General features: G+C 43.6%; 1 protein-coding gene across 2 annotated transcripts in view; it reads right to left on the bottom strand.

Moving 5' to 3' along the window:
* The window catches only part of sash1a (SAM and SH3 domain containing 1a), a 183,861-nt gene extending 163,856 nt beyond the window's left edge, over positions 1–20,005 (bottom strand). For both annotated transcript variants that reach the window (XM_080048309.1, XM_080048310.1), the window contains exon 1: positions 18,864–20,005. In XM_080048309.1, coding sequence (XP_079904435.1) covers positions 18,864–19,388 — 525 coding nt within the window. In that variant the 5' untranslated portion in view covers positions 19,389–20,005. The remainder of the gene's footprint in view (positions 1–18,863) is intronic.
* Between the last annotated feature and the right edge of the window lie 3,611 nt (positions 20,006–23,616).

The raw sequence follows: 23,616 nt of genomic DNA, 5'->3' as shown, positions 1-23,616 counted from the left end.
TACACATTAAGAAGGAAATGCGAAATAACGTACCATTAACACTTGTACGTCAACACAACGTGCAAACAGCCCCCGACAATGAAAGCACACTGAAGGCCAATATTTGGCAACACACAAAAGAAGTGTGGTAAAGTGTCACGTGAAAGACACATCTGCGATCACTTCACTGACAATTGTTGCCATGGTAAAGCAGAGGCACTCGAGACTGTGGATTTCAGTTTTGTCTGTTCCTCCTCTGCCTCCTTTGGACACTGTAAAGGCTTAAGCGTATTAAATTTCAAACAACTCTGGAAATGACTGATTTTCCAGAGATTTCTTGCTGAATTTTTGTTAGCAAATACCTGTTTAGGGACATTTTAATTTGAACCCATATGGGGGGGGGTTTCCTTAAGTCTAGCATACTTTGGAATCCAGAGAAAATACTGTAAAATATGTACTATATGTAAACATTTTGTCTATTGTAAACTATATGCTGTAATTTTTGCTATGTTTAAGAACTTAGTCATTACTCCTGCTACAATATAATCTAGTTATGATTGCCCTGTTCCGTGAATATAATGGCAGGGTTATGTAGGAGGCAGGCAGAGCAGATTAATCACTTGGTTTTTATACAATTTGCGAGCTAACACTATTACTGGGATCAAGCAATTCATTTAAATGAATACTTTTGTTTACTTTCTATAGACCTAGTATCTGTCTCAATGTGCTGACAGTGGCATTAGTCATTTCCCACATTCTTATCCTCATTTGAGGAAAATAAAGTTACCCAGACAAACTCCTGCTGTCGGTCTCCACACAGCCTAAAGAACCCCTGACACAAACTAGGCATTCATACACAGAAAAATGTGCAGGGGTCAGCCAAGGCTCCTTAAAACAAACATGACAGGAGGGTGAAACTCCGTAACCAAGCCACTTCAGATCAGCTGAAAAATGCCCACTATGCTGCACCAGGCCAGACTCCCAGGGCACAAAAAAAAAAAAAAATGAATGAAAAGTGTGCTCCACATTTGTTTACTAAACAGTGTCAGCCATGAGTGGAGGGTGTCAGGATTGTGAATGGGTTCACCATTGAGGTCACAAGTGGATTTAAGCAGCACTATGTAAATGACCTTTCCTATTAGGATTTCAATGAGCACTAATCCGCCTGTATGACCTAGTCTCATCTCTCTACCCCCCCTTTAACAAAGAGTCTCTGTCAGCGAGTTTCCCTCTGCTGGGAGAGAAAGCAGACAGAGACGGAGCACACACACACACACACACACACACACACACACACACACACACACACACACACACACACACACACACACACACACACACACACACACACACACACACACACACACACACACACACACACACACACACACACACACACACACACACACACACACACACACACACACACACACACACACACACACACACACACACACTGGATGACGCTGATCTGCATGGAAGCGAAGATAAATAAGTAGGCCTAGTTTTTTTTTCTATGCCGAACTAAAAATGATAATGAAGATGCAACTCTTTCAAAAGTAAATAAATGGATGAATTAAATCCAAAACAAAAAGCATAGTTTTGTTTAATTGAGGCAAATTATGCCTAAACTGCAAAGCAACTTTCTCTGAAGATTAGGGAAGTCTGCATAAATTGACATAACAGAGTAACCCAGGGTGATGAATTCTGCTAATTAATCTTATGAAGACAGGGTTTGAAAACAATAATTGTATTAGAACTCTGCTATGATTATGGTTTCTTTCGTTATGACCCATATTATGTCTATGGGTGATCTTATGTACAGAGGGAGAGATACAAAAAATAGAGGGGGAGTCATATAGGACTTCAAGCTGGCACCCACCCACAATATTGAGGCCATCGGTGTCTGATGCAGTGGCTTTGTTGGTGTATCAGTCCAGAATGGGAGACATGGGAAAAATACTCATCAGTCACTTACTGTTATGTGAAAATATGTTTTCCATCATTATGTGCACTCAAATGAAAAAGTTAATATTAATGAGTTGCCTCCATTACAGCAATAAACACAAACAAGTAATTTAAAAAGACATCAAAAGCAAGAGTTTATTTGCTGTTGATATATTAAAAATCTAAAAAAAACTCTTGAATGCATCACACTCTCACAGGGTTCTGCCAAATGCCCTGAACAGAAAAAAGCAAAGAAAACCAAAACATTCACTCTTCCCCTCTCTCTTTCTCTTATGATAAGCGGCGTATTAATGATAACCTCCTGCCTGTGTGGAAACGGAGACTTGGCATGCTCCGGGCCCAAGGTTCACCACATGTCGCCCCGGCACAAGCCACCACTCCCCCCCCCCTATTTTCACCGCGGCCTTTTCCGCCTCTGTGAAGCCAAGGATGAGGGATAGCGCTCCACCTCTGACCTTCAGTAGGCAGATACGTGACACGCAGTCAGGAGCACATTAGCAGCTGAGAGCCTGCGGGGCATGTCTGGATTGGCTGAGCCATGATATTCCTACAGGACATGCCTTGAGTCCAACCCCTTCAGGATTGAATGACCGCGGGGTCTACTACATGCATTCCTTAAAAGGGCTTGGTATTTAGGAGGAAAAAAAGTGTATGAGGGCTTATGGAACACACTACCACTACACTTCCACACACACTCTAACTCTTGTCGATACATAGTGACCTCCTCCTCTAGCGTTGACTTGCAAGGTGGAAAGCTAAAGCAGTTGGGGGGAATTAAAAGCACGGGGCCTTAGTCACCTATGCTGCCTGTCAATAAATGACACCTTGAAAGCCCTAACCGGAGTATACAAGACCTGGGATCGGTCCCTATAATTACTGCAGTAAGGCATGTCAGCGATGCTTGTCACTGGGCTTATTGTCCACAGGTTCACCGGAGAGCACGCAAACCAAAAGCTCTCAACGGCGCTCCTACATGTTGCCTTGGAAACCTATTACAGTAGAAAGAAAGAAAAAAATAGAACACTTCCATTTTGGAGAAGTAGATGGATGCCAGACTTGACATCCCATAATGAGTTGGTTGTGAATGGGATTCTGTTGGGGGGTGGGGGGGGGCTGTGAGGACTGTCAACATAAATACCAAGGCTTCACGCTCCCTTTCAACAAGCAGAGAATACCCCAATGGAGAAGCTGTCAGAGGGGGGACGTCCAAAATATGAAGAGGCTTAACCCAGTATGTCGATATGTTGTTCCTCGTTTACACTGTAGGGCTAATGGTGGAGTGCAGTGTTAATGTGGTTATGTGGCCTGCATACAGTATAGATGCCTGCGGAGAGAGGATTCTAGGACAGCGGATATCAAACCGAGCCTTGGGGGAGTTGTGCCCTACACTCACACATGGGCTGGGCTCAGGGCCTGGATGAAGAAAAGCTTTGTCACACTTCTTCTGCTTGTGTTTTACATCCCGGGGCTGTATCCGTCTCCTGGAGGGTCCAGAGTGCTGACTGGACAGGAAGTGGTGTCCTTGGCAAGAACCCACATGACCTTTAATCAGCCCACTGGCATATACAGAGGCAAGGAGAGCTGGAGATGCTGAACAAGCAAACTATAACAGGGACTCCAATGGAAGTGTTTGTTTTATTTTAAGATCTATACCAACAGCGATATGATTCAAAAGAACCATTTCATTGAAAATAAGATATTGAAGAACCATTTAAAATGAGGTTATTTACCTAACCAGTTGTGGTCACAAAGAACTTTATTGAGAATGGTTCTTTAAATAACCTTTTTACGCAGAAATATATTGTAGAACCATTCATGGTGCCTGAAAGAATCATATTTTAAATGTTCTTCGAAGCACTGTTTTCAGAAATGGTTCTTCAAAAATTCCGTTAGTAAATGGTTCTTTGTGTAATTAAAAAATTTCCTTCAATGGCGTCACATTGAAGAACCATTTCTGGTTCCATTTAGCACCCTCTTCTTCTGAGTGTGCTTTGTATTTCAAAACTGAATACAGAGGAAAGTGAACCCCTGCGCAATGTTGCCAAATCGGCCATTTATTAAATATATGCAGATTGCGGTCTGACAAAAGAACTCAAAGAGCAAAGTACTTTTTCTCTGTTGAGAAAGATACTTATTGAGCACTTCAAATGACTATATAAGAGACAATTATCTCATCTCATGTTGTGATCATCCACCAATTTAGTCTCCAATAGCCAAGAAAAACTCCCTGAGAGAAATAGAGACACTATTTGCCACACTGGTCTCATCAGACCCTTCCTGACAAGCCGTGAGCCTCGTGGATATTGAGAAGATTACATGAGAGGAATTCAGAGACCACTGTGTCCTGGTGGGATACTAACTGGTGCTGAGATGCCTCTGTCTGCTTCCTCACGCAGCAGTCACACTGATGTGCATCTATAGACTAAAGGCCTGTTTCGCAGCAGGCACCACACGGTACAGATGAGACAGCCATTGAAAAGCAGCTAGAACAAAAATTATATGGTATCCACTTAGGAGACGTGAAGTATTCATGAGGGGGGCAAAAATATGGTACAAACATGTGGATCTTTTGATATCAAGTGATAATTTTTGTCGTCCCCGTTTTCTAACAGATTTTTGATTTGTACCCGTTTCAGGAGTTTTTGTTCTCACCGGCAGGTTTGGGTGGGATTCGTGTAAGTCATATCTTTTGGCTGACAGGGAGTTATGCATTTTACATTTATAATTTAAAAAGTAGGATTTTTATCAAGACAGAACACATTGCAGCAAAACAGATACTTTATGACTTGATTTAGCTTATTGTTGAGCCCTTAAAAGGTATTTGTAAGAATGTTATCTAAAACAAACACATATTGTGTGATAGTAATGTGTTGTGCCAGCTCGGTACCATAGCCGGCTTGTTTGATTTTTTTCAGTTAACCACTGGTAATAATAGGCCAAGAAGGAGCCTGTGCAGCTACTTCAAACAGTTTACAACATTATATTGTGTGTGCATGTGGCTTTTCCCACAGTGCTATTTGCCTGAAAGCACAACTAGTATTATATTCTAATGCATTGTGTTTGTGTTTGATGGCTAATTTTGAAATGTCTTGCTGAGCATCTGATTGTGTAAACATATTATATGTAATTTCCAACTGCTTGCAATACACAGTCCTCCCCCAAAAAGCAAGCACATAATGTTGGGTTGGGGATTTCACAGTACAAACACCAGACTCTCCTCATAAACTGGTGGTAAACATAACTGGTCACTGTCTTGTTTGTTTGTTGGTTTTGTTTTGTTGTTGTTTTTTTTGTTTTTTTCCCCCACAATGTCTTGTTTTTAATGATTTTATGATGATTTTTATGATGATGACTTTTATGCTTTGTAAGGTGACCTTGGGTGTCCTTAAAGGCGCCAATAAATTAAATGTATTATTATTATTATTATTATTATTATTATTATAAAGCAGCACCGAAAGTACTATAGCATTATCAATATTAAAAATGGGTTTACTACATTCACTTATTATATGTATTATTACTCTGAAAACAACTTCTGCTACCCCTTGTATTTTCACAAACACAATTATCTGCTGGCACTACTGGCTGTAGTAAGCAGGAGCAGCGGTAGCCACCATGGCTAAACAAAGAAGATAAAGAGCAGCACTTAAAGAGAAAAAAATAGTCTTGATGGAACTTTAATTGAGTTCCAGCGAGTGAGACACACATCTCCTAAGCTACCACTTAAAAAAAACAACCAGGCAGTGACTATACTGCAGAGAGAGAGTGAGGCAGTATGGGTAAATGTCTCAATGTGCTCCCTCAGATTGCATATAAACAGCGTCGCTTGTGTGACTTGAATAAACAGACACGTTTGGGCCTCAGACAGCATCTGAGGACATAATGCTGTTTGATAGCAAATACCTCTTCCAGAGTCAAGAGAGTTCAATGCATTCTGATGACAATAACACGAGGAGCCTGGTAATCAACAATAAGGACCCTTGAACCCTGTGCGCTCTGTTTTGATCTTGTGGGGGTAACGAAGGCTTTGATTTTTCAGACAAACAAACGCCAGAAATAAGATGGTGCATCCTTCCTGCCTGAGACAAGGGAGTTGAATTCTTTGTTCTACAGAAGTAAACAGCTGATGGTGGGAAAAGGCGAAGTAGTAATGGGTTGCTGTATGTGTGTGTGTAAATGCAAGTGTATTGTACTCAAAAAAAGCACACAAAGAGCAACACAGTCACAGCATATTTACATACATGTCTTCCTTTCCTCTTCTCTGTATTTTTTTTTACAGAAAGCCAAAACCTCCATTCCGTGCAGTTTTGTAAAAAAAATATATATGAATAGCCACTTTACATAACAATTGATATAAGCCCGGCTGTGGGATTCCTGCATGACAATGGAAAACCGTCACCGCACATAATCGCTGCCCTCAACTTCCACCGCTTTGCATTGTCGCCTACTTCCCAAAGACGCCTAAGTATGGCTGCCACCGAGGCCACTGGAGACCTTTTTGTAGTCTTTGGAGAAAGGGGGGGTGGGGGTGGGGGGGTGGAGTATTAGCAAAGGGTTAATCTACGTCTCTGACTAAACTGTACTTGTTCCAGACAAGAATCCAGCTGATGAATCATGCCAGCTGACGCATATTTTCAGAGTTTCTACAGCAGTTTTGGGGAATCTGGTTTTGACCAAGTCTGTGTGGTGTCACTACTTGCTCTGGGGGAGGGTGGGTTAGGGGTTAAGTGGGCTAACTGGCATTCAACTGTTCCATAAATGGAGGGGACAGGGGTATTTTTTTTCCAGAGATGCAGGGGCTGCTGGGAGAAGTTACAGCCCAGTCCTGCGGGCCATTGTCCTGAACTGACAGTTTATTCTCATCTGAGGGAGGGAGAGGAAAGAAAATTCTTCTACAGGCCGTGGACACAGCTAAGTGACCATAACAAAGAGCCATATTACAATACAGTGGGTCTGAGAGAGAAGCTCAATGCCTGGGCGTTCCCATGCTGTTAACCATGGAGGCCAACTCCTGAGTGGTCACACTACCTGTCAGGATGTGTGGATATTAGAAAATGGAGTGTAGGATAATAGTCCAAAATGAGCTAAAAATAATCTTTACGTCGTGCTTCATTTCACCGCCTGGGATCGGTGTGATGCATCTTTAAAGAGGGACAAATTCAAGCACTTCACTCTTGTCACTTTATCTCCAAACCCCAGCCATCATCCTTACATGGTTTATGAACCGAGTTATGATCTAATGCTTCCTGTGTTAATTATTCAGCTTTTAACAGCTTTAGTGTGCGTGGTGCGTAATGAGAGCAGTTGCCTCACACTCAAGGTTGCAAAATACAACCTTGCACATGCAGATGTAAACAGATTAGATCATACATACTGTAGGTGTTTTAGTGGAAGTTCTGCTGATTAAAAAAATAAATAAATGAGAGAATATTATGAAAGGCTCTGCGGGCACTGTGAAGATTCCCATTAAATATTCTACTATCATGTCTGCCGGCCATGCTTTGTATTGTCTGGGTGTTTCTGTCCAAAACTTCCCTATTTGTCTGCCTGTCTAGGTTTATCTTTCTTTTTTTCCCCTCTGTCGGCTTGACAGGGCTGCCAGTCTGTCTTATTTGTTTTTCAGATTGTCTCCCTCCCAGTCTCCGTAAGTGAGCGAGAATGAGGTGAAAGTGGGTGAGGATGTTTGGTGGAGCAAGGGAAAAATTCCTGATGCATGACCCCTGTGTGTGTGCTCAGCCTTGGGACGGGCGCGAGCTGTCAGTGGGCCAGTCCATTGTTTTGCCTTGTTGGTGTGACATCAGCCCCTTGTGCTGCATGCGCTGGATTCATATTGAAGAGGTGATTTACCAGGATTAACCACACTTCCCCTTTGCCACCGATAAGGCCACGACCGCTGCACGTTAAAGGGCAGATTATTATTATGTCTGCTGTTAATATTATTGTGTTGCCCCTTTAGGGGCAACACAATAAGTGCTGAGTCACCGTATGCAAAGCTGTTCTGAGTTTCTGTTTTAGCACGCCCTGCTTGTTAGCGCATAATTATTCCATGATAAACTACAAAATTCAAAATGCTTATATAATGCCTACATAATAAGCTTCTATCGTGATATTGGTTTTCAAAGCCCCAGCGCGTTGAAATAAGAATATGGACTCCCAATCCTCTTAAAAATAAATAAAAAACTGAGAATTGCACATTTGTCACTTGACTGGTTTCAGTATAAGTCACGCCAATAAACTTGAGACAAGCTTTCAGAAGGCTGAGTTCCCGAAAAAAGGCCAAATGTAATTGAGGCAACCTTTCTGATGACTGTATTCACACATTTTACTCAGGCAGAGAGTGTAGTTGACTGTGCAACATGAACCTTAAGACTAAACTGAGGTTTGAATGATCTAAAGATCCCTGGACGGATGGCGCCAGGCCCCGAAGGCCAACTCCATCATGGAGCCCAAAAAAAAATGTCTGTGGGACTAGAGAAGACACCGTGCATTTCCACATTTGTCCGACTTTCCTAAGTCAGAATTCCTAAGGGCTATTACAGTAAACAGGGGTTGGTTTGGCAAAGCGTTGGTTCAAAAGATCTGCTGACATGAAAATGGTGGTTTCGTGGTTCACCCACAGCAGATGAAGCAGTACCAAAAGCGCACATCTCAGAAATTAACTAAAAAGGGGTGACCTTATATGGCTACATGATGAGCAGACCCAAAATACAAAAGTACCCATAGAAATCTATAACATATAGAGAGAATAGACTGCAGGAGTCAAACACACATTCACAGTGAAGTGTGTGTTGGGAACACTTTTCCATTTTCTTGCATTTGTTCCTGTTTGCTCATGTTATGTCTCCGAACCAGCACTGCGTTGGATGCACACCAGAATGGTAAGCCGTTTTACACAAATCCTCAGTTTATACAACATAATACACTGTATCTGGAGTTCATTCACTCTGTGTATTTTAGGTAAGCTCACAATGGGGCGGACTGAATAATGTGTTGTAAGGTTAACCCAAACAAAAACAAACTTTTCTCTGCAGAAAGCCACAAGACTCCAACCCATACTGAAGCTTTGATGGTTTTTCGGATTCGGACTTGAAGCCCAAAAAGCGGTTTTGGGACCGCCTAAGCAGTCACATGGAAGTCCCTATTTATCCCTGCACGAAGAAGCAGTGTGGCAAGCGATTAACATTTAATAAACAGAACAATTAGCTAACGGGTACAGAGGTCAGAAAGCAGCAATTAGCGTGATCAACCCCAGCCTCCCACACTAAGCAGGATTGATCCACTGATGACGAGTTTAACTAGCTGGCTGCAGCACATTTGGACAGAACTCCTACTTAACTTTACCACAGAAAAACACAGTAAACAGTGGTTTAACTTAATGATAAGTTACAGTACACTTTACAGATTTGCTCTGGCATTGTAATGTACTTAGAAATCGGTCTATAATAGAGCTACAAATGACCATTTGTGCTCTCGAATTCACATCATCCATTATCTGAGATCAAGCCTTACCTATGCTGAGAGTGTACTTTTTCTTAACTGAGCACTTGTCACCAGCCAAATACTACCTCAATGAGTACTAGATCGGGAGGCCTTTGTCCCATAGTGCTGACTTGCAGGGAGATGCACCAAAAAAAAACACACACACACACACACACACACACACACACACACACACACACACACACACACACACACACACACACACACACACACACACACACACACACACACACACACACACACACACACACACACACACACACACACACACACACACACACACACACACACACACACACACACACACACACACACAGCTTCTGCCACAGATTAACATCTGTGTTGGAATGTGCTGCAAACCGATAAATGTTTTGTAAATGCTTTTTTTTTTTAATATTACAGGCGGTGAACCACACAAGTCAAAAGAGCATCCACCCCAAATATGCCACGCGGTACCTTTTATAAAAAAGACCATGTGGCAACACAGAGTAGGAGTGCGAGCGTGTTTTCTGTGTGTGGGCGTGTTGTTGGGGAGGAATGTAGTAACTGGCAGGTAATTAGGGTTCAGAGTCAGGTATGTAGAGCCGCAGGGAGGCCAGAACCAGAGACAGACAGACAGACACTCAGCGGGTTTAGTATGGCTCAATCTCCCCTGCCAGGCACTGCCACTACAAAAACACTCAGTGATCAAGGCTTTCAGCGCCGGCCCTGCCCTCATGCCTTGGAAATGGACCAATTAGGAATAAGGAGGGCTGGAGGGGTGGATAGTGTATGTGTGTTTGTGGGGGGGGGGGTGGTTGAGGGTTGGTTATGCTGCGTTCCATGCACCGAGCTGGCAGAAGCTTCAGACAAGGTAATTATACAACACCACTCTCCACCCCTGTCTGTCTCTCTAACACTCATGGCTCACTGCTATCATGCCTCACTCATCTCTCTGCACTCCGACATTATATATCCCTTAAAACACAGTCCCAAGAGATAATATGGGGGGCTGACATGAGCCAATCTGTAGCTACATGTAGGACAATTAAGCTCTGGTGTAGGTAGCGGCACTTAAAACCTCCTAAAAAACTGCTCAGTCATTTATTTTAAGCAATGCTCCACCTAGTTGCAGGTGATGTGGAGGAAGCCTATAGCAGCCAAAGTACGTCCCCTCCCTTCTCATTGGGATATATGATGCTTGTCGCACTGCAGGGGACACCGTCATTGTTCACTTTTAACAGCATATTGGTAGGAAAGAGGATTATGTCATCCGGTTGGGGCATAATCTGGAAGCAAGGCCGTGGAGAAATTACCATAAAGTGCTCTTTGCAACTCGAGCAGAGTTCTACTAAAAGTAGAATCAGCTCACAACTGTCAGGTACATTTTCCCATCTGAATACACAGAAGAGGATGCATCACTAGTGCCCTAACAGTTAGATGATGAGTATTTGCTGGTCTATACTCAAACGTTAAAATCTGCTGCATTTTTTACATTATATCATTGTCAATGGAATAACCTTGGGTTATGAACTGGTGGACGGATAAAAACAAGCAAGCAAAATACCCATTCACATAAATAATCAAGAGATTATGTGATCATGAAAAAGATTAGTTGCCGACGATGAAAGACAACATTTAACCTTCAATCAGTGGTCGATAAAGTATGGCTTGACCTTCGTGGTTAATTCCCTGCTCATTACTGCTCCGACCCTCTCGCCACGTTGAATTATAGTTTTGCGGAAATAGTTACAGTATAGCAGAGCTGCTTAACCCAATAGCTTGAGCAATGTTTTAAACTCTAAGGATCACACGTGTTGCTGGCAAAATGACAGCATTGTGCAATAATACCAAAATCTCCCGTTTCTGATGTGTAAAAACCAGCAAAACACAGTCAGTGTGAGATTACAGTGTGTGTGTGTGGGGCGAACATATGGTTTGCCGTTGAAATAGCTTTTCTGCTAATCTCCACAGCAACTTTTAACAAAGCGTCTTTAGTGCGTGACGTCCCGGATTGTTTATGCGTGGGAGTTGGAAGTGATTAGCCTTCTTGGACAATGGGGGTCAAACATGAGCACCTAAGGCTACAGAGCATAAGCCAATGCTTAAGATGAGTGACAGCACGCATGCGTTGCAAAGTATGCAACCATGTATATGGCCAAGGATGTCTAACATGTTCTGTTACTGTAGGTTGTTATGGGGAAAATGTAATGATCCCCTCTAGAGTAATCACTACGACTGAATTGTAATGAGTGTGTGTGTGCTAGACAAGAGAGAGAGGGGGGGAGGGGGTGCGGATGTGTTGATTTGCAAGTGTGTTTGCAATCTGGATCCCGACACAGACAGATGCTCAGGCCAGCTCTCTTGTCACTCTCCATCCTGCATGGGGGCCACTTGATGTCTTCATTTCCCCTCCATCTCCACTGCTCAAAGAGCACTACAGGGTCATTATTGGGTATGTTGTGTACTCTAAGTATAGAGGTAACTGCCCCTCAGTCTGTCTGGATGGAGCATGCTGATGTTTTTTTTTTCTTGTGTGCTTTGCATTTGCCAACACTGAGTGAGAGCTAGTGAGGAATAGTGTAAAATAGTGTTGACAGCAGACACTGAAACATCTAGGTCCTCTGTTTGCTGTTGCTGACAAGGAATGTGCCTTCTGTGCAGTGATCCAAACAATGTGGGCTCCAGTTAAAAATTAATTAATTGTTTTTTTGTTGTGTTTTTGTTATTTCAGATGTCAAACATGATGAAGATTGATTTCTCTTATTCAATTTGGACCGTCCCTATTGACGGCTTTTCTATGGAGGCAAACTGAAAAGGTGGCAACCGTGCATGACTCCAACTCTGACTTCTCTACCTTATAGCTGAAAATAGAATCTCAGTATACTGAATTAAGACAATTGTAGAACAAAAGGGCTAATGCCAGCTAACAAGTAAAAAATAAAACATACTACATATATACTATTGATAATGGAGGCTGCAACCATTCCTGGTGCAGATACATTGTGGTCAAGTAGACAGGCTGTCTGTAAGCTGCTGAAAACCTTGAACCAGAATAGCTCTGATAATGTATCTGTCATGGATGTGTGTCATCAGGGCCCGTTCCCATTGCACACACTGTGACTGTGGAAAACCAAATGGCCGTATATGACCGACTGCCTGGGCTTGCTTTATTTAAAAGACGTTACCATGGCTGCATAACTATAAGTGATACACATACTGCAGCTCACACATGTTATTTAAATGCAATATATCGCCGAAAGGCAAAAGGGAGTGACAGTTATACAGCCATAAGCGTACAATCAAATGTCTCAACACAAAAATAAAACCTCTAAATGTTGAGATTATCAGGGCTTGACAAGTAGCTGTTAATGAATGGAGGGAAAAAGCTCTGAAGTTTTTGGCTGTGTACATTTTGAGCTCTGTGAAATTGTCATCTTGTCTAACCAAGTTGACATGTCCCAGGGAATAGAAAGTGGCTTGGAAGCTGCAGTTGTATCTTGAGGAGAAAGAGCACAGTAGGAGTGAGGTCCGTCTCACTCCTCCTTTCCTGCTCAAATGAGTGGGCCAGCTGCAAACACAGCGCAAATGCTACTTTCCCACATTCGCACACGCTCCCGGGAGATGGGTGGTCGAGTCTTTCTGGAGGAGAGAGACACAGAAACACTCCCCTCACTACAGCTACATAGAATTACATGACTCACACGCATCTAGTGAATAGATATGTCCCTGCAGTGATAGCATGTCAGGAAACATGAGATATATGGCCAGTTTTTCCAGTTGTTGTTTTTGGACTAACAAAGATGTGCAAATTGCCTGGTGAATTATTGCACTAGCCATTTCCTACAGATGGGAAAGTGATCACGTGCACATGAGACGGACGGACCGTATCCGATGTAAGGTAAAGTATAGACATTGCCAAGTGTGTGGGCCGTCTTATTGTCTTGGCCTATAGGGTCGCATCAAAGCTCTCTGATTTAGTCTAGTGGTCAAAAGTAGTGAGGTCAAGGGTCCTTGTGATATCCATCCGTCCTCACCGCACCCAGCTGTTCTCCAAACAGCTGAATACTGGTCCTTGTGGTTTAAGCTGAAAGGCCCTAAGCACAGCACAGGTTGTTTTCAGAAAAAGCAATGCATTAAGTCAGTGTATATGTGACTTTTGGCATCTGATGGCCATTTGATCTGTGCCTTTTTTTCACTGCTCTATGTAACCCCGCTTTTCTATCATAAAAAAACAGCAGCTCACTTTCCTAATTGACTTTCTCCGTCCTCTCAGGACAATAGAGGCTGGTCCTCGACTGCTTTATGACTTCCCCTTTATGAGCCCTTGGGTTGATTATGCCCTTAAAGGAGCCCTTAATAAAGATTGAGTAAACAGAGCTTTCAGCAGAAGAACGCAGTGGAAGGCGCGAAGGCCGTTTGTGAAAAGGCTTAGCTCCCTCCTTATGGCAAAATGCCAGCCCTTATAGCATGGGACAGAGATGGAGAGGAGACTGGCCCAACAAACATGGGCTTAATGAAAAGTTTGTGAAAAGCTTTCACTGGAGTGGTCCACCGAGGCAGTGAAAAAGCTCTCAGCTCTAGCCCTATAATAAGTCAAAAATAATGGGTTTTCGGTTGAAGAATTTTTTTCATTTAACGACAATATCCGATAAATCAGATGCATGTGTGTGGTGGGAAACAGAATAAACAACACGCAATACAGCAGATTGAATGGAAGTCCGTGCCAATGTGTTTTGCTTTCGATCAAATTCCATCAGCTTCGATGGTCTTGGCAGTGTGTGTGTGTGAATGTATCATTTTGGTGCCGTTGTAATGACAGGGATTTCAAGGCTTTCATTCCGATGCATTCAATCTCTTGGATTAGACATATTTATTGTTATTAAAAACTACCCACCAAATTGTTCAATTTTCACAAGGCTTTGGTAGATTTTCCACTTAGCCTGAGAGCCCCTCTATAATCACATAAGGCCAACAAAGGGTCATCTTAAACACAAAAAAAACTCATTTCCTGCTTGGTGGAGAGTGCTGGGATATTAATCAAGATGAAAGGACTGGGGACAGGAAGTGAGGTGAGTGTTTGGCGTGTAGGGCGATGAACTTCCTCTGGTTTGACTGTAAAAATGTTAATAATATAGTCGGTTTTAAAAAAAGAAAGCTGCCTTTCCTTCTGTTCGCCCCCCTCCTGACAGAAGCAACACCTTTGGGTGTCTGTTGCATTTCTAACATTCTTGAGGCACTCACCATGGGCTCCACCCACCACATTTGATCAGCTGTTCTGTGGGTGTCAGAGAAAAAAAGGCGTTGAACACCTAGCTTGCCAAAAGGGTTTGTGGAGACGGTATAGCACCCTTACCAGAGACAGCTTCATGTAGCCAGCAAACAACAATGTACCCATCTATATTTACAAGCCCCTCTATCTCGGCATGACACCCAGGTTTTTATCAGCCACCCATCTGCACAATGCTGGACACTTGCCTCCAGCAGCCCCCCTTTCAATGGGCGGAAATTGGGGAAACGCAAAAACAGAGCAGTAGTGAAAGGACATGTGGCTCCATCAGCTTCCATGCAAACAATGGAGGATCTCCCAGTGTTTGGCTTCCACTTCCTCCGCGAAACACAGTGCTAACAATGAGGTGCTATTATGACTGACTGTGTCTGTTGTTTTCAGCACTGTGTCCCTGGATGAGACCGGGATGAGAACACACATCTCCAAATTTGTCTGGCCCCCCAGAGCAGAATCATTTGCAAGTAAAAAATAGTGTTTGTGTGATATGATGAAAAGTTTTTTAAATCCCTAGAAATGACTGCAGCAGAAAAAGGTAGTATGAAAGAGAATTGGCAGTGGGACTGGATGTAAAAATAGTAGCGCTGTGCACCTATTTGACAAAAATGTAAAAAGTCTAACTACAACATTTCTCTCTACGCAAGGGAATACCTGTCTGAAGAACAAAGGCAGGTTTTGAACATCAAACATAATAGATTAGATACATTGTTGGAAACATGTATATTTATATGGATATATTTCACAAGGAACATTGTATAGATCAACTGTGACCGCAAGCGAGTGAGCAGGCAACACAACCCTTCTCCCTAACACCATTTACCATACGGTACCTCTCCGAAATCAAATCAAAGTAGACATATCAACTGCTGGCTCAAACAAAAAAGAGAACTCAAGTTGCCAGGGTTGATTGTTTACGTCTCAAGAACCTTTTTTTACTTTCTGCAATTCAGGGGGAAGATTCAAGGGGGAAGAATGGAGACAGAGACCATTAACTCTATACGACTGCAGTGCGTTCAACAACAGGCCCAACTGGCAGCACAGTCTTCACCGCTCGTATTGTTCCCCGATGAGAGCTCTAGAAAATGTGCTCAAGTGTTTGTTTACATCGTACGAAATAATACTCTCGCTCAGACAAAAAAGGTCTCTGCAGGCCCTCGATAAGGATCATGGGTATTTATGACACCCGGCAGAGCCCTTACAGTGGATTGCCTGACAATAATAACAACAATAATAATTCAGCACTCACTGGACTGGACAGGACTGGATAGTATTTCTGAATCCTAGTGATTATATATGGCCTATAGCGTTTTTTTTCTGCATCAGGACTAACAATGCAGACAGAGACGAAACGAAGGGCCCCGTCAAGACCATAGTCCATGAGAAAAATCCCTGTGCATTTGAGAGCGCAGAGGACAGTTTAAATGTGGATGAGACCTTGGTTTATAAACTATACAATGAATATCCCTGGAGACTGACATTGTGTGTCCTGTAATTGCCCTGTAGTCTGTCTCTCCGGTCACACAGGCTCATGGGGGGGGTGACATGTCATCTCAGAGGCGAGAGAGAGAGAGAGAGAGAGAGAGAGAGAGAGAGAGAGAGAGAGAGAGAGAGAGAGAGAGAGAGAGAGATAGAGAGAGAGAGAGAGTGAGAGAGCGGAGAGAGAGAGCGGAGAGATATCTAGCGACCAATCAGAGGGAGGTTAGCCAAAAACCTCCATCAGCTGATCCACAGCTCAATCTCTTACACTCCACTCACCCCTCCTGCCGAGAAAAGCACTGGGCTGGAGCCAATTCAAAACTACAGGGTTAGGCAGGCACACACACACACACACACACACACACACACACACACGGACACAAAGAGATCGCAATAGAGAGAGAGAGAGAGAGAGAGAGAGAGAGAGAGACCTTGACCTGCTCACTCTCCTCAGAAGCCTCAATGCCAAAGTCTTGGCTCTGAATAAATACAGCCTTCAAAGGGAGAGATAGTTTAACCCCTCTGGAACCAACACTTTGTTTCAGCGCTGGTTTCCACAGATAATCCCTCACAAATCCTAAATCTCTGTGGGATTCACTGTTAGCCAAAGTGGCAATAAAATACAGAGTGAGCTTACAAAACATGCAGAATTTGGCAACCAATGCATGGCTTCACTTTGTAAGGCTAATTTCTGAAGGAAACAAGTACTGGATAGGGTAAAATCATGATCAAAGTTTTGAGTCATACGAAATAAATGATTTGTGTTAAGAGGTATAATATAGCCATGAAAATAGATCACATATAAACAAGACACCGTTTTCCCAGGAGCACTTTCCGTTGGAATGGCAGGTGAGGCTGAAAAGTGGTTATATGCAAACACCTGCACATGACTATGCAAATGGAATTCCAACTGACACACAGGGCTGCTCCAGGTTTTTAGAGATATCAAGGGTTCATTAGTTTGATCCCAAACCCTGTACCTTTTTTCATTTGGAAATACTTTGGTAGCCTATAAATCTATTCTGAGCAAACCCATTTATGACAGATGTTTGCACCTTTAATCCTCAGGCTTGTTCAGATAGTGAGAAGACGCTAATCAGCTGGCTCCAGATCAGCTGAATCAAGAGTGCATGTTTGTGAGAACCACAAAGGATATTTTCTCAAGGGGGGCCTGAGGCCAAGAAGACAAGAGGACATGACTTATTTTGAGGAAATAATCAAATCAGAAACATTGCTAAATGAGGGCAATGGAGGCCAAGTATCCAAAACAAGCTTCCAAAACCATGTGCATAGATAAGGGCTGCTTTTGTCCATTGTTCTGACCAGCAAACTAACCTACTTTCCCTCCTCATTGTTATTATCATGGCACATACAGTGGCATGTTTAAGGTATTCCTACAAATTGCATGTTGCTGTATTGACCCAGCAACTCAAAAGGACAATCCAAAGCCTCCCTGTGTGTGAACTATAGCAGTCAGTCATCCAGTGAAGCCCCCCCCCGCTCTCAGCTGGTAAGGCATATGATTCAGACACTTCTTAAAGAAAAAGGCCACTGCCAAATCCTGTGAAAACAAGAGGCTCTCTCTCTCTCTCAGGCCCGGCTCCTCACTGGACTGCAATAGCCTAGTATAGTGCCCACAGCCTGGTACTAGCTCTTCAATTACTGCCCCCTGCCAATGGACAAGCCCATTCATGGCCATTCATCACTGCAAAGAGCCACAGCTTACATGGCCCATGGGTTGATCCACCCACACACTGAATGCTGCTGCTGAGGCCAGTCACTGCAGACAGGTGAGGTCAGAGTAGATTAATAATCAAGAGTGTAAATCTTTTTCTCGCCCCCGCAAGGAAATCACAGACCAGAAAGGTGAAAGCTCCTCAAGATCTCCTCCTCCTCTGTCTCTCTCCTTCACTCTCCTGCTTTATCGATCGGCAGCAACTTCATTCCCATCATTCACCCTGACACCGAGCACTCACTTCTTCTACAGCAAAGTGCAGCATGCAGGGCTGAAAATGTTCAGGCATCAACATTGGCATTTATCTATGGCTGCACTTTCAGGCCTTTTTTCTCATGTTGTTGAGCACATCAGTGAAATAAACAAAATGCTCCACTGACAATCTTGACTGACAGGAGGCTTTCAACCAGATAGTGGATGATGTGGAGCAGGTGACAACCTGTTTGGTGCCTTGTCAACACCTCTGGCACATTGCAAAAATCTTGTTATACTTCTTCAATGTATGTTATTATTGGAAAGATTTGCCTGGTAAGTATTTGAAACCTGACCCATTTTAAACTATTTCTCAGAGGCAGCAGCAGTCTGTAGGGACTTAGGTTAGAGACCGGAGGATCTGTGGTTCGAATCCAGCATAGAACAGGTTTGGAGTGTGGACAATGGGCACTGCCAGAGTGACCCTTGAGCAAGGCACCAAACCCCTAAAACTGCTCCTGACAGCTGACGCATCACTCTGACATCTCTCTCAATGCATGTGTATATGTTCATGTTTGCAATGAGTGAAAATTGAATTTCACATTTGGGATAAAAAAAAAGTATGTGTTATTCTATTACGTGTCATTTTCTCACCATATAATGCCAGTGCAACACTTCAAGGTGATGGCCCCTTATGTGCCATATGTATAGCTGTCGTGACCATGCGTCCACCCAGGTCTCTCTTACCTTGTTTGAGTAGGGCGGCCTGGCCAGGTTGATGCCATCTCGGATGAGTTTATCCCTGATCATGATCTTCAGCTTGAGCTTGGGATAAATCACCAGCTCCCTCCTGTTGCCCAGCGTCAGGTTCCTCTGCGCGCCCACGTAACCCCCGCCACCACCTCCACCCCCGTTGCGCCCGACCAGTCGCTCACTGTTGGCCTCGGTCCAGGACTTGGACCCCCGCAGCTTGGACTCGTACTGGTCCACCATGTGACTGGTGTATATCTCGGCCGGGGTCGGCATGGGCTCCAGGGTGAAGTAGAGTCCACTGGCCGTCTCCTGCGCCTCCTCCTTCAGCCTCCGCACCGCGTCGTGAACCCTCTGCCGGTGGTGAGGGATGTACACGCCGATGGCATCCAGGTCCGGGTCCCCGATTTGTTTGCACACCTCCAGGTCGTCGTATCCATTATCCACAAAAGCCTCCACGTACTGGGCGAGCTGCAGGGTCTTCAGCCACTCGTAGACGATGACCGGTCCGTTGGTTGTCATTTTGGGCTTGTTGCCAGATCGGGCTACAACTCAAGACACACTGAAAGTGATGGTTACTCTCCCATTCGGCGTTTAAAATGCATTATAATGTTTTGGATAACAAGTCTGTGCTTTCAGCCAGTAGCCTATAAGGAAAAAAAATTAAAACATTTCTTGATTATCCATAAAAAAAAGGTTTAGTTCCATCCCCAGCCGTATGCGTCCGAGGTGTTTGAAGACATAACACGCGAGTGAATTAAAAGGCTCAGTCTGAAACAGTCACTGAGACTGTAACACCTGTCAATATTTACGGATGCGGATCACTTCAGTTTCACCTGAGGCGGCTTTGGAATGCCAAATGTCATTTCACCAACATCAAATATCTCGCCAAAGGCTGACTTACCATGCGCAGCCAGATCCCAAAATGATCATGTGTAATCCTTCAACACAGAAGAAAAGCAGTTGCCTCCAAAACTATTGTCATCCAAAGAGCTGCTCGACCAGATTCCGTGTGTTACGCACGTCGGCGACTGCTGCGTCTCCCAGCATATACACACGTTGTCACGGCTTTATCCTCCTTGCTTAAAGTCCGCTCTGTGTGACACCAAACGGGCAGGGCTTTGAAGGAATAAATCCAAAATAGGGTTGAAAATGACAGAAAGTCCGCTTGCAACGACTGACGGCAACAAGCACAGCTCCGCGTACGCCCGCTGTATGTAGTCTACGCGTAGTCCGGTTCTTCCAGCCGGCACATCACCACCACACTGGAACTGCAGCCAAGAGCCAACATGCTCACTGCCGCTCCTCTAGCCTACACGGTCCACGCCCCCCTCCAAAAATCTCACTGTATGTGCCCATTTAAAAATAGTGATGCGAGTGCTTTTTTTTCTCCCCACTGTCTTTCTCCCAACTTGTCACGCCGCCTCGGGGCACACGAGGTTCCTACAAAGTTGCTCCGAAACGAAAGCGCACGTTGAAGCCGTCCGTCACACACAGTTCAAGTGAATATCTTAGCTGCTAGTTTGTGTGTGTGACAATGTATCATTCTCCTACGATGGGATTTTGTTCGCAGCACCTTTTTTCTCTCGCTCTCGCTCTCTCTCTCTCCCTCATACACACACACACTCGCTCCCTCTCTCACTCATTCAGCATTTCCAAGGTTTGGCGTCTTGGCACACATGAGCTCCCTCTATGTGGGGACTGGGGAACTGAAGATTCCGCGGCATTGGAATACATGTGATGGTCCATCTATCCATTATAAACACAATCAGCCATTTCATATTATGAACATGAGGAAATAGGGAAGTTTATTTATCACTGTATTACTACAACGAAATGTGTTTTGGCACTCTCATGAAAACAGCAGTACACAATGTTAAAATCCCAGCAACCCCATAAGACTGACAGACAAACAGTGACTCAATTCTGACTTAATGACAGAAGATTAAATAAAACCATGAGCTGATAAAAATGTCAACAGTAATAAATAAAGTAGGCTACAAGTTCAAATAGTTCTGTTCAATATTGCACATTTCCTGCTGCTATACTTCTGACTTTACCACATTGAAGAGCAAGTGGAGTCCAATTGTCTGTGTCAAATTGCTGCACTGGATGCCACTGCCATTAGTGGGAGAGAAGTCCAAACTGTCTGACAGAGGCACAGAGAGAACCCAAAGGGAACAACGCATGCTTGCATAAGACCTGTCCTACACTATGTCCAAATGGATGCCAAAGCCGGCCGGCTGGTGACGCATGCTTTATCAAATGTGAGCTGACAGCTTGTTAGGGGTCAGTTTGATACAATCACTATCCTCGGCACTGGGCTGGAAGTGATTTGCCTCGGCCCATTTATGACATGCGGCGAGGGCTAGAGAACAAACACCGTGCAGGAGTGTGGAGGCGTGATAATCAAACACTTTGATTTCTTTCTGGTGAAGCAAGCGGCATCGGGAACATGCCCAAAATATGCATGTCAGGATGTCAGACCAAGAGGCGCGGGGCCGGCCGGATTCATTCATCATGTTCCCAGTCCAATCAGGGTGAGTACGTTGGCATTTATACCGTGATTTACCTGTCTGCTGCCGACACTGTCATTACCCAGCAATGCTTTATTGTCCTCTGATCCTTTGTTAAAACTTGTATAGATTGGGATTGACTGAAAGGAGTTAAACTTGTGCAGTGCGATGCTACACATATACCTTTGTCATTATAAACGTAGAACGTACATAAAAAAAGACTTGCTTCAAAAATAAAAGGATTTGTTCACACTTAAGAAATGTATGTTTGTGGGTACAGCTGACAAGCAGTGTGATCTCATCAATGCACACAATACCACCATATGGAAAAAAATAAAACTATTTAGAAAAATAAATCATTGTTCTGGGTGAAGACGTGCCATGCAATCGTTTACAGGAGCAAGGGATTGTGGGAGTAGAGTGACAGATGGAACAAGGAGACTGGTGCTCTGTACGGTGCGTGGATTGGCAGTGCCAGGATTGCAGTTTTCCACTCTGCTGCCCCGGGCCATGGAGAGAGACCAGCGGGCGCCGAGAGAGGCAAAGGGTGGCAACCTAACACAAGCCTCAAGTGGAAATACAAAGGAGGGTTTGTTTTGAAGGGCAATCATCGGAATCATGGGTCTTTTCTGAGAAATATGCATTGTTACCACGGAGCATGTGTGTATGCACTTTTAAAGAAAATGGACAGTATACTGTATTGGTTGTAAAATAAAATTAACCATAACAATTTGTAATGGATCATCACATGCTAAAAGGTTGGTAATCATTGCACTATATGAAAGGTGGATTGCAAACTCTTGCCACTGGTTGCCTATGTCTACCAAGTGTGACCATTTGCACCAGAGTTATTTTCATTGCTTTATTTTGTAGCAGAGAAACATAATCTAGTAATTCATGTTCAAAAAATTAAAAGATTTAAGTAAATTCCCAAAATATTAACATAACTTGGTGAACAACAAACATGTTTTTCTACCATGACGTTCCTATTCAGGATCTGTTTGTGACCCCTCAGATTTATCTTGTGGCCCCTTGTAGAGGTCCTGACCCCCATGTTTGGAACCACTGGTTTAGCATATATAAATGTCATGTAGCTTCACCCAACAGCACGAGCGCCCTCCGGTAGATTCCACCAGATTCATTTCACCACAGTCGTTATCGCCATTCAAGAGAAACATACAGAAACACTCCGCGGTTTAAGTCCATACTCCACCCTCCACTAAATACAACGGACCCAACACTCAACACTGCTCCACTGTCAAACAAACTGTGGCAAACCACCCCAAAACCAATTTACATTCCATGCACCCTACAATGTCACATCCACAACAAAAAAAAACTAAATCACACATCCAACAATTATAAACCATCACACACCAAGTGGAAACATAAACGTGCCTAATTGTACCAAGCAGTGAGTTAGTCAGAAAGTAAGGGAAGACACTTAACAGCTAACAGTTCAACACCTCAAAATATTTTGTATTTAATTAAATTCAAATAGCAGCAGAATATAATATTCAAATAAAAAATATGTTTTTGGAATTTTGTCTCAACTAATGACTAGCATGATTCATCAGTTATCAACCCATGTATGACTGCTTGTATCAGTAACATACTACACTCGACAAAAATATAAACGCAACACTTTTGTTTTTGCTCCCATTTTTCATGAGATGGACTTAAAGATCTAAAATTCATTCCAGATACACAATATTACCATTTTTCTCAAACATTGTTCACAAATCTGTCTAAATGAGTGATAGTGAGCACTTTTGCTTTGCTGAGATAATCCATCCCACCTCACAGGTGTGCCACATCAAGATGCTGATCTGACATCATGATTAGTGCACTGGTGTGCCTTAGACTGTCCACAATAAAAGGCCACCCTGAAATGTGCAGTTTTGTCTCACAGCAAAATGCCACAGATGCCACAAGCATTGAGGGAGCGTGCAATTGGCATGCTGAGAGCAGGAATGTCAACCAGATCTGTTGCTCGTGCATTGAATGTTCATTTCTCCACCATAAGCCGTCTCCAAAGGCGTTTCAGAGAATATGGCAGTACATCCAACCGGCCTCACAACCGCAGACCACGTGTAACCACACCAGCCCAGGACCTCCACATCCAGCAGGTTCACCTCCAAGATCGTCTGAGACCAGCCACTGAGACAGCTGCTGAAACAATTGGTTTGCATAACCAAACAATTTCTGCACAAACTGTCAGAAACCGTCTCAGG

Source organism: Ammodytes marinus (assembly GCF_949987685.1).
Source record: "Ammodytes marinus genome assembly, chromosome: 19".
Taxonomy (NCBI): domain Eukaryota; kingdom Metazoa; phylum Chordata; class Actinopteri; order Uranoscopiformes; family Ammodytidae; genus Ammodytes; species Ammodytes marinus.
This window is presented reverse-complemented; position numbering and strand designations above follow the sequence as displayed.